At 40.2% G+C, this 16,080-nt stretch overlaps 1 protein-coding gene across 1 annotated transcript in view; it reads right to left on the bottom strand.

Moving 5' to 3' along the window:
* The window catches only part of LOC106903633 (lysyl oxidase homolog 4), a 31,193-nt gene that overhangs the window by 10,582 nt on the left and 4,531 nt on the right, over positions 1 to 16,080 (bottom strand). Inside the window, exons 5-8 of the mRNA XM_014967576.2 lie at positions 6,312 to 6,350; positions 6,023 to 6,230; positions 4,562 to 4,742; positions 5 to 159 (exon numbers count right to left, since the gene is read on the bottom strand). Of these exons, the coding sequence (XP_014823062.2) occupies positions 5 to 159; positions 4,562 to 4,742; positions 6,023 to 6,230; positions 6,312 to 6,350 (583 nt within the window). The remainder of the gene's footprint in view (positions 1 to 4; positions 160 to 4,561; positions 4,743 to 6,022; positions 6,231 to 6,311; positions 6,351 to 16,080) is intronic.

Below are 16,080 nucleotides of genomic sequence, written 5' to 3'. Positions count from 1 at the left end.
TCACGGTTGTCTGGATGCCGGTGTTGGGGACGTTGCAGCGGACGGCTACGTCTTGGGTGTGTTTGCAGGTGTAGAGTGGCACTTGTTTGTAGACACAATCCAGGATAGACCTCTCTCTGCCCGTGCACTGGACGCTGTTCATGTGGATGGGACCGGTACCTGAGGAGGAGCGGGGGAGAGACAAGACAGAGTTCACATGCAAACTGCTTAGGGTAGAGCAAACACACAGCTCTGGAAAACAAATGAAGAGATCACTTGAAATGATCAGTTTCTCTGATTTTACTCTTTGTGGGTAAATGTTTGAGGAAAATGAACATTGTTTCCAAAATAAATAAAAAAATAGCATTTACTTGCAGAAAATGAGAAATGGTCAAAATAATAAAAAAAGATGATGCAGTGCTTTCAGACCCCAAATAATACAAAGAAAACAAGTTCATATTCATGAAGAAACAACAAAACTAATGTTTTAACTCAGGGAGGGTTCAGAAGTCAATATTTAGTGGGATAACCGTGAGGTTTTCATTGGGGTTCAGTGCAGTTGTCTCTTTAGAAATACACTTTATAATCATATTCATGGAGACCTAATAGTGTCCATAATGGGGTTGAAAAATGACAGTGACCACACTAACACTAACACTATGAAAGAAAGTGGGTCATAATTGATCAAAAGAAGAACCAGGTGGAGGTCCAGGACTGGGCTGGCCTTACGTCTTTCCTAGGGATTATATTAAACTCTTAGGATCAAAGGGTTGTGGTCCAAAAACCACGGCTTTCTAAGCAATCTAAAAAAAAAAATATTAATTTTTTCTTCATAATTTTAATAGGTCTGTATAGCTTTGTCTTTTTGTTCCCTGCCATTTGCTTTGATTTTTATAAGCTGCTTATGTAATCAATTTTTGTTTTGTTTTTATTATTATTTTATTATTAAATACATACACACAGTAGTTTGATGATTTTTGAAAAAACAACAACAACAAAAACAACAACTTAGTGTTGCTATAATAAAGTTATTTTAAAATTAAGCTGTTTTAATTTTTCATCCATTGTGCAATCGGATAAAAGGCCTCTCCAAACCAAACTCCTGGGCTGAATTTCAACCCCAGCCCGCCCCTGTATCCATCAAACCTCCAGAAATTATTGCCAAAAAGCTCGACTTTGTTTTCTCCAGACCATAATACATTTTCCAGCAAGCCTTTGGTAGACTTTTCACTTGCTTTTGCAAATTTGTTTTTGTTTTTTAAACCAAGCTCTAACCGTATTTCTTTGTAAGAAAAGGTTTACGTTTTGCCACCCAACCTCTTGACTCATAACTTGGCAAACGTTCCCGCAGATCCTTTAATGTTGCTGCAGGTTTTTGTAATGTCTGTGTTGCAACAATGTTTTCTCAAATTGATGATGACGCTTCACTACGTCCTCGGTGTATATAATGCAGCTAAAATGTCCTTTGTGCTCTTCTAGCTGACTCATACGTTTCAGACAGAAATCCCTTTGATGCTCTGGACGTCTCCGTAAAAACTATTGTTTTGCTGTGAGAGGCGTTGTAGGAAAAAGCTTAACTCAAAAAGCTGAATTTCATTTGTAAGTATTTAGAGGCATTTTAACTGACGGTAAGTACATGCTGACTTCTACTTAACACCAACTTGAATATGGGCAATACTGAAAATAGCCACATCGTAGGTTTTTAAGAGCATGCAACCAGATTATTTTGATTACTTTATTTTGGTTCTAAGAGATTTCAGTTTAGTGTTCAGTAAAGTTGTTACAAGTTATGGGGTCACAAAAAAACTGGAAAAAGTTATGAAATTATTTATCTTGGCATTTTTGACGGTGTCTGCACACTTTCTTGTATCCACTCTATTTCCTCTAAGTAACACATTTAGTATTTTATCCACGCTCCAAATTAAGCGCAAAATAACTTATAGCAACAATACTTATTATCTTTAATTTTTATTTTTTTTAATATATTTAAGAAGCAGGAGATTCAAAGGTATTCATTTAAATAACTCCTATCCTCTACTCAGCCAGTATCAGCTTCTCAAAAAAACTAAACTTCTACTATTTCAAGCATTTCAACAAAGCACACTTCCTCCTAAGTGTCATGGATTTGGTTATAAACTCAAGTAAAGTAAGAAATTATCTGCAGATTTTATTTGTATTTGATGCAAAACGCACAAACAATCGAACGCTGATGATGGAAAAGGGGACGTGAAGGGAACAGTCAGTGGCAGGTGAAACGTCTCCAAATCAAACTCTCTTCTTCACCTCATGCAGACTTTCTCTTTCTAGATGCATCTGTCTGGCTTCTAGAAAGACTCTGCTTTCTAGAAGCCAGACAGATGCCAAATTGCAGAATGAAGGAAGGTCTGTCTGTTAGCACGTCTAAGTTTGCGAAGGTGTTTGAGGTCCTGGCAGGAGAACATTAATGCCCAATACAAGAAAAAAATATGTTGTTTTGAACTGCTTACATCTACTGCTTTTTTTGTATCACAACTGCTTATGGTCAAAAACCTTTAATCAGCAAAACAGATACATTTTGTTTGACTTAAAAAACAAAAACAAAAAAAGCCAGAAGACCTCAAGCAACTGTATTATTTCTAAAACTGCACCGTATTCTTTGCAAACTTCTGCTTGAGGGCCATAAGTCATTAAGGGACACTATATATATATTAATAAAATGGGAAAGAATGCATTTCTTTTTAAACTATTTGCTATTTCTATCTCTCCAATGATTATTATTGATGAGAAACATCAATCAAAAGACGGGCAAATAATTTCCCAGCATGTTTCACGTCCACTGTCTTCTCCTTTATGCTTGTTTTTGTCCTTTGTCTGACCTGGGTCAGTATTTGCTGTATTTAGCCAAGTTTGATCAATTTAAATGGAAAAAAAATTAAAGCAAAATACTTTATATTGTACCATGAGAAAATATTTTCAGATTTTATTTTTGTCTGTTAAAATCAAAAAGTTGCATCAAGCTCCTGAGCCTGCAGGATGAATTCTCTTCATTCCTGAACTGTGGTTGGTGGTGGTCAACAAATTCTTCCAGAGGGCCACAAATGGCCCCAGGGTCACACTTTGAACACCCTTGCTGTAAAATATATGTAGCAACTCTTTCAATGAAGCAGTGTTTTTGTGGAAGGTACTAACTTTGTCAAACTGGAAGAGGTCTTGTCAAAAATTATGGTTGGTTTTAGGGTAAAGTAAAAATGAAAGCTGCATGATTTACTGGATAGAACAGGAAAAACTCTGTTACCTATATTGCACGCTACGCCAGTGGTTATGTGAGATGCACCACCTACAAGTGATCAAATAATGAAATAGAGGGAATATCAGGGCAGACGTGGTCGGTAGGAGTCAAAAAGGTCCTCAAGTCAAACTCCCTAGCGCTTCAGAAAATCCTGGACTTGCCCCATTTGGAGCGTACATGAAAGACCCTGAAATGGCTCTGCAAACACAAATGAATGTCTGATGTGGCTCTGAGTCTTAGAACGCTCTGCTTCTTAGAACCAAAATAAATCCCAAATTGCAAAAAAAAAAAAAAAAAAGGAGCAAAATCTGTTAGCAAGTCTATGTTTGTGTAGGTGTGCGAAGCCCAGGCAGGAGCCCCTTAAAGCCCTGTAATTAGGCTTTAAAAAGCTGATGATGTCACCAAGTGTATAGCGTCAGGTTGTCTCCGCTGACTGCGCAGCCCCGTCTTTACGTTAACTCTTATAGATTAAAAAAAAAAAAAAGCTTGAGACGCTTGAAGCCACGTTGCTCCGTTCCGTCACCCTGACCATGCCACCTAGTTTTATAATACAGCATTTAAAGCAGCACGCGCATGCTTTCCAAGAATTATTTCATTAAGGAAAGTAGAGAGAAGGAAATTCACCCAGACTATTAAAGAACATGCTGAGTGCTCGTTTGGGCAGAAAGATAATGGGAGGAAATGAACGTGATTACAGACTGACTGCGAGAAGAACCGCTGGAAATGAGTGTGAGAAAGTGGGGTCTCACTGCTGAGAGGGAAAAAAAACTCGACTCCAAGACAGCCGGCTCGGAGGATGCATTTTCTCACCCACAACAAAAGCTCAACCCAAAACAAATTACGTCCGAATGTTTGCTCCTGCTCGCCACTGATTGCCTGACGTCCCGGTTTCAAAGCGGCGCGAGCTTTTTCTCAACCGTCGAGTTTATTTTGACAACAACGCATGCCGTTCTTTTGCTGCCCGGACCCTCCTAGCTTAGTTTACATTTTATATAATTGGTCATGGGGAGAGTTCCTCAACAATCAGCAGAGATCAAGCTGTAATCATTCCCACCGCGTTTGTTTGTCTTCAGAAGTGCGTGGAGATGGAGGAGCGAACTTAGGGAACGCTCAGTTGCACTGTGAGGTGTTTAGTCTAAATCACTCAGTTGCTTTGTTCCTGCTGCAGATGCAGAAGGAATGTAGGTCAGTTTTGCCATTTGAGAGATAACTGAGCCAACCTAACTGAGAGTGAAATGTATCTCTGAAAGCATCAGAAAAACCTCAAACAGCATTTTGAATGCACAGGTTAAAGCGTCTCTTGTTATTGCTTACCCTGTCCGAGTTGAGCCCTGGTGAGCGCCTCCTTAGCCGAGCCAAAGCCCAGTTCTCTGCAGACCACGCTGGCCGCGTTCAGGTCCCACAGGTGGTCACACACCGTGCCCCACTTCCCCTCTTTCATGACCTCGACACGGCCCTCTCCGATGCGGGGCCCGGCCTTCAGACGGACCAGAGGCTGGAAGGAATCAGATAATTAAACCGAATGACAAACTAGATTTCGGTCGTCGTATTTTCTTTTTCACAAGCCACTGTGCCGTTTTCATTCGCAACGATTTCATAAAAGGTTTCAGTAAAAGGGGATAGATAGGTCAGAGTTTTTGACCTGGGGTTCTGTCAAAATATTCTGAACATTTAATATCTTACCAGCTGGAGATAACTCTTACAATTTATTAATTTAGTATAAATCCGTATTAGTTTGTCCAACAGACTAAATGCAACACCAAGAGAAGACGAAACCAAAGTGGACCTTTTCCATCTTCAATATCGGCAAAGTGGTTGATGCAAATGCACATTCTTTAACCTTTTAGGTAGCGTCATGCTTGCTTTGCTCTTACAAAAAGGTGGATATTTACGTGCTAAACGGAGGAGGGAGGCGATACGCCAGCAATCTTCCTGTTTGAAAAACGACTTGAGAATCAAACCAACCAATCAAGTTGTTGACTGTCAGAGTCGCTACCTGGTTACACCTATATACAACTACAATATCTTCACTAATTCATAATTAAAAACTAACATACAGATAAATCACCTGCTCATTGCTGGCATGACAACCGAGTACAGGTTCATAAAACAGTGTGTGCAGATGCTGCATTTTAAGTCCAATTTGACTTTAACTGGACTTCAGCTTTTATCTCTGGGACCAATTGATCTAGATTTATACTAATTGAGGGCACAGGGTGGTTTACAGCATGTAGGATATTAATCTTGGATCATAAATCATCAATTATCTTAAAAGACAAACATAAAAAGTAGCATGTGACATTTTCTAAACAAGACACATTTGAAAAAAGTTAACCCGTCCCACCTAAAAGTGTAAAATGTGTTATCTTTTGAGGAAAAGGCAACAAGCTCAGACATCACTGTTTGAGTTCAATTAAAGTGGATTCTCCTCGTTAATATTATTTAAAAACTGACGAACCCGTAGTGGTGAGTGAAACATATCTTTAAAGGGGTAGGTGCCCTATTATTATTTCAACATAAAGCGGAAAATTAATTAACACCCCTCTCAGCTTATCCTTTAAAACCGTAACTTTTGCAGAAGAAAGGAAGCTGGAAAATTATTTTAATTAGCTAAACCTATTAAAAAATTACAACAAGTTTAAATACTGGAATTTCCTCAGTTCTACTTGTTTCTGAATGTTTATTAAACCGACGAGCTTCGCAGACGGCCAAGCCGCCTCGCTGTGATGTTTAAGTTCAACCCTTCATACATTTGCTTCAGTTTTCCACACTAACCGCGACAGCGGGTGGAGCGGGAGCTCTGCCGTAACGCTCGAACGGGAATCCGGGGACGCAGCGGACCACCGCATGCATGCCCCCCCTGCACGGGACGTCACTCCTGGGGAGGGACAGCTGTGCAGGACACTGTGCTAAGGACACCTCCAGACCCTGACACTGCACCTTCTCCACCCAGTAAGCCTTCTTGGTGATCTGGGAACTCAGCCTGGGAAAGAGACGAAGCGATGTATGAAGTGCATCGATAACCGGGTTTAAATTAAATCTCTAGTTTAAACTTTGATCTTACCTTGATGAGGGATCTGCGACCTTAGAGTCCCACAGTTTCCTGAAGGACAGAGAAGGGTATTTTTTATTAGTCGGAGCAACAATGTAGCTTTATGTTAAACATACTGAGCAATCCCACAGTCCAATACGTTCCCACGGTCCCTCTTTCTCAGGCATCCTTTTCTCCAGTCCTTTTGTGCAACGTGGTCCATTAAATTTTGAATAAACAAACAAGAAGGAGGCAAAGCATGATCAAAGAGCACCTCTGAGAAATACCTAATGTGAGAAACGATTTTGATTTAGTTGAACCGTTAGTTGTTTTTTTTTTATTTTCCTTTCATTCCTTTTCATTTTGCTAGACCTACTAGTTCTGGGATTTATTTGTCATCCTGCCTCACTGTTTGTCTATATGTCCGCAGTGAGTGTCTGATTTGAGAAAACCATGCAACGAAAACAGAAGTTATGAATAGAGCGAAATGAGTCGCCAACAGGGGCTAATATAAATTGTCTGACTCCAACCGCTGCATGTCAATCTGTGCAGAGTTTTTTCCAGATGCCTGCCAAACTCAACAGGAATCTTTAAACTTGTGTCTAGTTTCATTGGTATTCCCTTCAGCAGGGGTCTCGCCCAACAGGGGCAGCAGTGTTTAAACAAAACGAGGCCCCGTACGTTTGGACGCGCTCCCGTGCAGAGAAACATTGTAGCTGACCGCGCGGGTCAGCCTGCGCAGCCACAGACAGGTGCCATGTGACTGACTCTTCATGAATGAACAAAGTCAGTCAGAGAGCCGAATTTAGACTTCACTGAACAACCAGATGATTCTGGTTCATGATTCATGATGCAATTAAATATTTAGCAGCCTAAAAAAAGGAGCCATTTCCTTTCCAGGAAAATCCAAGCGTTCCAGTGTTTCCTAGTTATTTTGCACATGTCTGAGGCTGGATGGTTTTATGAAGAAAACAGATTAAGAATTGTTTCACCCGGACTCTTTTTGGTTTTTGATTTTTTATTTTTTTTTAATTTTTTGTGGGAGCAATAGTTTCAGATAACCAAGAAAACAGAGTTAAAATCATCAGTCCAGTTTATTAAAGCCAAATAAGTGAAAACATTGTCCAGGACAACAGAGAAATAGTTTACAGTTGCAGCACTACCACGCATCCTTAAGGGACGTCACAGTGTGGCCCCCGGACAACAGCATTCTACTGCTTTTACTAAGCTACGCCCTGAAGTGAAGTCATTTCCTTTACTTAGCATGTGTGTGAGTGTGTGTGCATGAAAGCAGCTAAAAGAGATAGAGAAAAAAAACACAGAATCATATATCCATAGCAGAATCAGAAATAAACAAACTTTTGGTTTTCTGAGGATCACACCTGAACTTAAAATATGAGTAAAAATAACATTTATCTTCATATTGTAGGCACTTCAGAATCAGAATCAAACATCAGAGCGGATACATGGAAATTACCATGTTCTGGTTGTAAGTCAGATAATTGGCTAACTGTGCTCAAAGACAAGCTAATTGCCACTGGCAATACATGCTAATAGGAGGTTAGCAGGCTAAACAGCATTATCTGCGTGAAAGATTTTGTGAGATTCATCTTATCAAAAGTGCAAATGAAAAGTTTGTAGGTTCGCTATTACTCTAACATGTGGAAGCCATATTGGATTTTGAGCTGGGAGATGGTTAGAAACCTTTGATGCTGACAAATCTCAGTGTAACCACTTTCCAGTCAGAAAATCAGCAAGATAATTGTTGTGGTCACTGACATGCTAATTTTTAGCATGCTAACAAAAACTAGCATCATCTTATTTCTTTTTATTTTAAGTATTCAAACGCTACAGAAATACATTTACACATGTCAAACAGCATTGGGTACTGTATGACGGTCACTATCTAAATACCACATCCAGTTATGCTGGATTTTGAGTTCAATTTTTTTACATTTAATTTTCATGGAACTTCCTAAGAAGCTTTTTTTAAATTGAACTTCAGAGATTTTGACTTCTGAGGAAAAATTTAACGTAAAATCAACCCCTCTGTGGTCTTAAGACATGGAGTCATTTTGATCTCACAAGTTTTGGGGTCCAGTGGGGTTACACTGACCCCATGTGCACCTTTACTAATTTTTCCATGTGGTTTTGGGTATTTTCTGTTCTCCTTAGCGTCACGCTAGGGCCACGTCTAGGAAACTAGAAACTACTTAAGAAAGTTATATTTCTATATTCTTTGTCTTTTTAAGAAAAACACAACAAACAGACTAATTTCAGGTGCTGCTGTTTCAACAATGTATTTCAGTATAGTTGTTGTTGGAAACAGAGATATGCAGATATGGTCCAGACTAGGGGCGCCTGCAGGATATTATCGGAGGGTACACACAGTACTAACTTTGCACCTGAGCCACAACCCTAAACCACACAAATACAGGCCACATGTGCATAATGCGCATGGTCCACAAAAACATCGGCTCTAACAGGCTTTTTAAAAAATTTATTATTATTTATTTATTTTTTTTTACAAATTATACTAAATAATAAAAACAGCCTATCTGTGTAATCCACGGCAGGATGGAGATTCCCAGGTTCAGGTGGTGTGTCTTTGACTTCCAGAGGAGTAAAAGGTGAAGCAACAAGTTTGCTAGATTTCTATACTTCTGGCAAAGTTTCGAATAGATTAACTTATTTAACCCTGCCGCAGTTTTAGCGCGACACTCAGGAAGAGTGCGGCAGATGTCACGGTCGGCCAAGCAGGTGACCCGTCAGCTCTTCGGTTCGCAAAAACACACAAAAACACACAAAAACACACAAAACTTCACCTATTCATTTTTAGCTAGCTTCACTACATTGTCACATTTAGCTAACAGAAAGAGCGCCAAGTTGCCAAATTAACAACAGTAAACAGACCGATAACATTTAGGACGTACATGTGCCCAACCCCACAGACGCACACAAACACGCACAGTGCGTACAGCCGTGCAGCTGCAGGCGCTAGAAAAGACGATTCCATCTATTTCTAGTTCAAGAGTAAAATTAGGTCAGAAAATGGCTTTTGTGATGCGGTATTTTAGGATATTAGTACTGCAGTTTAGCCTATTAATTTTATGGAGGTGGGGAGGGGGGTTGTTTCCATTTTTTGCTTTTTCCTCAGTAAAAGCAAAAAGCGTTGTGGGTGGATCTCGGAAGGTGCCACATGAAATCCGCTGAGTCAAAGCTATATGCAAGTGGTGCGTTTGTTTCAGCATCTGTTTGCATGGGATTATGTGAGAGAGCCATATTTCTCTGCGTGCGTGTGTGCGTGCGTGTTTGCACCATTTAAAGCCGTGCACAACATGGCGATAAATCAAAGTAAGAGAGACAGACTGTGTGGGGGTGTTGGTTCATGGTTTGGAGGCAGGGGAAAAGGGGTGAAAGTGCTACCCATATAATTGCCTGCTCTGCTTGGCAGTGTCTGCCTTGTGGTCCAGCAGTAGCATGTTGGTTCACACACAGCAGACAGGGAAATATGCATGTACATATCTACTCCCCCCTGACTTCTCTCCTTGTAAACAAAGCTCTTTAAAGTCAAGGCTGTAACCAAACGCCATGAAAGCTCGCTGGGAAACACGGCGCATGTGATGCAAGACCGACCCCTCCAGCTTTTATTGGAATAGTCCATCTTTTTTGTAAAAGGGAGAAGTAAGTAAGCGCTGTTGGTTTGGAGCTGTCTTTCGGCTTCTGAGAACCAAACGACTGTGGGACGCTCTCTTGACGGGTTGGGAACAGATTGAAACTGGCTTGATCTGGCAGTTTTATTGGAGAACAATAAAGAGCTGTATAAAGGTTTGGAACAGAGCTGTCTGGGGAAGACTCTCTTGTTTCATAGGATCGTAGGCTCGATTGGGTTTTAATGAAATTCTAACAACACAATGCGAGAAGCCACAGTGGAACGAGACGCTGACTCACAAGAAGCTGAAGATAACCTGTTATTACAAACCTCTGCACAAATTCAGGGACAATCGGCTCATGGGAGGTTTCCATTCTCGCTCCACAAGGACCCTTCATCCATCCCCACCCTCTCTAGAGCGGCAGAAACTGAAAGGAGTCCCAATGATGCTCTTTCCATAAGAAAGAGGGTTGAGTAAAATACAGAAAAGGCGGTAAAGAAGTGGTTTTAATCAGGGTGAAGTGGAACTGGATTGGGAGAAGCTGATGGAGTTACTATAAGCTTCAAAGAGATCATGAAAGTTATGAAACAATGGAGCTGGGAAATTAATTTAGTGTTTGTGCGTGTGTGCGTGTGTGTGTGTGTGTGTGTGTGGGGGGGGGTGTGCGTGCGTGCGTGCGTGCGTGCGTGTGCAGTAAAAAGCGGGACAATAAAACATCTGTAAAAATGAGAGGAGTTAGCAGTCAAAGACAAAGGGATCCATTACACCAGAAAAGAGAGAGGCAGAGAGGGAAGTGCTGACAGTACAGAGTGTCTAATAGATTCGTCTGGCAGAATTAAAGCAGTTTGTTGCACTAAGCACTTGGCCAGAGGGAAGGAAGACGTGATAATATGCACTGATCTGAAACATTCTGATTTCAAATGAACTGGTTCTCCACCGGCGGTATTTTTCTGACCTTTTATTTGTTGTCGTGCATTGTGAACATATTGACTGCATTATTGTCTGTGACTGCAGGTCAAATAAAGGTGATAAACAACAAAGCTGCTTCCCCACCTTTTGAAAACTAAATTTGGTAAATTGCTGTTCAGCTAACCCACGCGCTCACCATAAAGCTTAACCATAATTGGCTTCAAGGTTCCTGTCCTGACTCGTAACGTCTCCTTACAAGTCATCTCGTACCCTTTGAACTCTTTCACATGTTGCCAAGGTAAGGCCACAAACGTATTTTATTCAGATTCAGTGAATTAGAGCAACATAAAGCAGTGCACAATTTTGAAGCTAAAGAAAATGGATTTTGATTTATTTACAAATAAAAACTATGTTACATTTAAGTACACTATTATGTTGTGTTATCTGCAGTTGAAACCAAATATTTACATACACTGAATAAAAAGACAACATTTTTATTTTTTCTTCTCAGTCTGTTGTTAAATCAGATTTAGCTTAGTTAGAATTAGCAAAATTATTTCTATTTGCTAAAAGCCAGAAAATTTGGCGGGAACATTTAATTTATTTTTTGTTGTTGTTGTTGTTGCAACTTTTCTTGAATTCAGAAGTTTACCAACATTTGGTTTTTTAAACTGTTTGACTTGGGTTAACCCTTTGGGGTTTCCTTCCACAAGCTTCTGGTCCATTTCTCCTGACAGAACTGGCCTCCATTTTGTAGGCCAACTCACTCACACACGCGCGCACACATACACACACACACACACACGCACATGCACACGCACACACACACACACACACACACACACACACACACACACACACACACACACACACACACACACACACACACACACACACACACACTGTTTTAGATCTTCCCACAACATCTCCATAGGACTTAGATTGGGGCTTTGTGATGGCCACACCAAAACATTGACTTTGTTGCCACTTTGTAACCGGTTTGGCTGGATGTTGTCCATTTGGAGGATTGATCTATGCTCAAACTTTTACTTTCTGGTTGATGTCTTTAGATGTTGCTTCAATATTTCCACATAAGGTTCTTTCCTCATGATGCCATCTATTTTGTGAAGTGTATCAGTTCCTCCTGCAGCACCAAAACATGATGCTGCACGTTGTGGTTCGTTACCCTCATCCTAACTTGCCACACCATCCTAATTGTCATTCCGGTTCTTCCTCCATATGATGATAGTTATGTCCAAACAGTTCCACTTTAGTTTCATCAGACCATGGGACATGTCTCAAAAAACGATGATCTTTTTGGTAAAGAACTGCTTTACCAGCTTCAACCAGCATCTAGCCCAGGTCTTTGGCTTTTGTTTTGGGGTCAATCTGCACATTTCAGACCAAAAGACATTCAAACCTGCCTCCTTTTTGGTTGAACGTTCTCAGCACGTCTAAACAGACAATTGTTCCCAAGGATGAGCCAGACTCTCGGCGATTTCTTTTCACTTTCCCATCGTGTCAAACAGTATAGCAGTGTGTTCCAGGTTTGGCCTTAAAATACATTCACAGGTGTGTTAACTCAACTGTGCCAGTTCAGAAGCTTGTGGAAGGAAAACCAAAAGCTTTGATCCAATCATACATTTTAAGTGACAATTATCCAACCAAATGTATGCAGACTTTTGAATTTGAGGAAAACTACAAAACAAACAAACAAACAAATTTCTCGCTAAGTTTTCTGGCATGTAGCAAATATAAATAATTTTGGTAATTCTACCTAAGTTAAAAAAAAGAAATGTTTGGTCTGATTTAACTTCAGACAGAGAGAAAAAAAAATTGTTTTTGTGTTTTTTTATTCAGTGTATGTAAATATCTGGTTTCAACTGTACTTACGTATTTCACATGCTGCCACTTGAGGGCGCTCTCTTAAAGTGCCTGAAATCCAGGTCACTTTCAGACTGATGCAAGATTACAGCACAGCAGCGAGATTTTAAGATTCTGTCATTTGTAATGACTTTTGGGTTTTGTTCATTAAAGAAAGTTGTCTTTGTGGAAGAAAAATGAACAAGGAAGCATGAATTACTCCAGACTGGAAGAAAGAGACGAGCTACACTGCTCCTAGTCCAGTCCAAGTATCTGATTAACCTGATGTTTCGGATCCTTCTCTGGTAAAAAAAAAAAAAAAAAAATCTTTTTAACCCCCTTCACATGTTTACTGTTGGGGGAAAAAATATTTGCTCCAGTCATTTCCCAGATGGGGTGGAGGTTGACAAAAAAACAAACACAGTTTGTTCCCTTACTCAGTTTTTATACAAGCTGCTGGATTGGTTTTTGGCACAATCTGTGATGTTCCTGAGGCATTTGTGGAATGTGTTCGTTATGCAGGCATTACTACAAAACTCAACGAGGTCACAACTGATATTCCTACTATTTACTATTCCTAAACTGACTGCTCGGCAACACAAGTAGACCGGCAAGCTTAATAAATCCAGACATATTTTCTCTCACCATCCAACCAACATCCTCATCTATTTGTTTGCTTAGCTTTTTTTTTTTTTAAACCAGAAAAGATCCATTGGGATCTTCTTCCAGAGAATCCTGATCAAGATGGCCGCACGGATCCAAACAAATAGTTTTATGAGACACTTTATGGTGTGTTTTCATGGGGCAGCTGAGGAGAAGCTGCTTGTTTTCTGCTCCTCAGGACACAAGGGGTAATTATTGGCCTCTCACACGGAGAGACATATGGTACTTTGCAGACCAGCGGTCAGTGCAGTCCTCCTGTTAGCCGAGCCCTAAAAAAGACCTCTGTGGGCAGACAGACTCATGGAGGGCTGTGTTTGCTTCTGTGTGTGTTTGCATGCAAATTTGTGTGTGTACTCGGGGCACGGTTTTGGAAATAGTTGGGGATGTATTAACATGTGGGCGTAAGTGAGGTGTCAGGGTTGTCGACGGTATGTTTTTAAGGGCTTTGAACGTTTGTGTAGGTGCTCATTGGGTATTCGAGCTTGAAAGCAGACAGATTAAAAAAGGGTTATGCACATAAAAATATTGACATACCCACTCGGTGCTATTAGTGGAGCAAATGATTGTGGTTTGATGGATAACAGGAGGGTTATGAGCAGAAAAATCTCGTCACGGCTCTCGGTGCACACTCATGGTTTAGTCACATGCTCATGCACAACTTTAGATATTGGAGTAGTGAAACAGAAGGAAACAAATAGGAAATTTTATTTGCTTATTACGTAAAAAAATCTATAAACGTGGTATGCTTTTGAATCCAGCAAATCAGCTTTTGCCCATTGAAGGTTTAATCTGATCCGAGCGCCTCTTCTGTTAGCTGTTTCACAGACGTGACTTGTGATGAACTGCAATTTAAAGTTTTCCAGCGGATGACTAATCGTTGCCCTGACAGCACATTCTTTTCACCTAAGCTGTTGTTCTCTGCAGCTGATCATGGGGACAACTTTTAAATACTTGCCTAATTCACATGCCTAAGTAAAAAGTCATTGTTCAAGATCAAAGCTGTGGTATGTGACTTTTTTAATTAAAAAAAAAGCTTTTTTACATATTTGTTCAAAGTGTCGCAATGTATTGATGGTATAATATTATACAGACAATCTGTGGAAGGATAGAAGTATTACTGTTTCTGCCTGAAGAAATGCACCAAAAACAATTAATAAGAGCCAGGAGGAGGGTCTTAGTGCTGTCAATCACCCTCGTGTACACACCGCTCAATGTGCTAAAGGCGGAGAAACAACTTACTGTTGCAGGAAAACTCTTTCAGCTAGTTAGCATTAGCTAGCCTTAACATTAGCTTAGCTAATGCTAACTAGCCTTAACATTAGCTCTGTCGACGGCAATTGGTGAGGATGAGCAGCGCATACATGAAGGGGATTGACAGCACTCCTCCCAACTCTGTGTGTTTCTGTAGTTATCACTCGGAGAAGGCAGAGGAGCTGGATTTTTTTTTCACATCTCATACTGTCATGACATAGTGAGAGTTTTAACAAATATGTAAAAAAAAAATATTTTTTGTGAAAATTACATAACTCAGTTTTAGGTAATAAGACATAGTGGGCAAAAACGGCATCCATGGGAAGGATCAAGGTGAAGATGACCGAAAAGAACACAAAGGCTCGTCTCACATTTGCCAAAACCCACGATGATATCTAACCTGGCCATTGGCTTCCTGCATTATTCTACCCGATTCTAATCTCACTTCATGGGCTCAGGCTGGGCTTTCTCCCATTGACTTGGATTCCTTTGGTAGAATTTCAACTTGGCCAGCAATTTTCTTTGCTGTTCTAGAATTATATTCATTATATGGTCTGCTCTGTGTTGACAAGCTTCCAAATATTGAATTAACATTGGCTAATTCAGTAGTAAAGCAAAGTGTAGAACAAGAGGCTGCTTTTTTTTTTTACCAGGCTATATGACCCCCCCTCCCCAAGACTTTCAAAAACTGATTTTATTGACTAATGAGACAAAAGCAGAGCTTTTTATAACTAGCTTTCCACAAAAAAGAACATCATATACATTTAAATATGACGGTGGTCTGGGGCTGCTTTGCTTCTTCAGGATGTCAATGACTTGTCATCATCATTAAAGCAATAAATTATGTTCTATAGCAAAAAAACCCTGAAGCTGAAAGTCTTGCTATCTGCTTGTGACCTTAAGGTTAAGCAAATTTGGGAGATGCAGCGGCAGAAGCACGCCTACAAATTCAGCTCTGAATGGATCAATAACAAAACAATTGAAGGTTTTGCAGTGGCCTAGTCAAAATCTATTGACTAGGCCACCTTTAGTAGGCCATAAATACCGAAATATGTAAAATAAAACAACTCTGCATAGAAGAGTGGATCTAAATTCATCCACAGTGATTTAAAGGCCTCAGAAATGGTAGTTGCTGCAGCCCAAGGGCACTTAACCAGTAATTAGGTTTTAGGGGCAATTACCCTTCCACACAGGGCTGGTTTGAGTTGAATATTTATTTAATAAATGAAATGCATTACGTGTGTCTTATAAGAAAGCTTGTTTGATGATCTGAAACATGTAAAAACCAAGAGGTTTTTTGCAGCACTGCGTATGCAAAGACACGTCACGAGACGGATGATAATTTTACCGTCTGACTCTGACATTAATTATATGCTTTGAAGAGCTATTTTAAAGGTCTGAGATGAGGTTGACGAGGGAGGCAGACCTGGCGGACAGATGGACCTTAGTAATGTCACCGTGGA

Source organism: Poecilia mexicana, unplaced genomic scaffold (genome assembly GCF_051168715.1).
Source record: "Poecilia mexicana isolate PSO_F unplaced genomic scaffold, ASM5116871v1 scaffold_1, whole genome shotgun sequence".
Lineage (NCBI taxonomy): Eukaryota > Metazoa > Chordata > Actinopteri > Cyprinodontiformes > Poeciliidae > Poecilia > Poecilia mexicana.
Note: the sequence above shows the minus strand (reverse complement) of the source record. Positions and strands in the feature narration are given on the sequence as shown.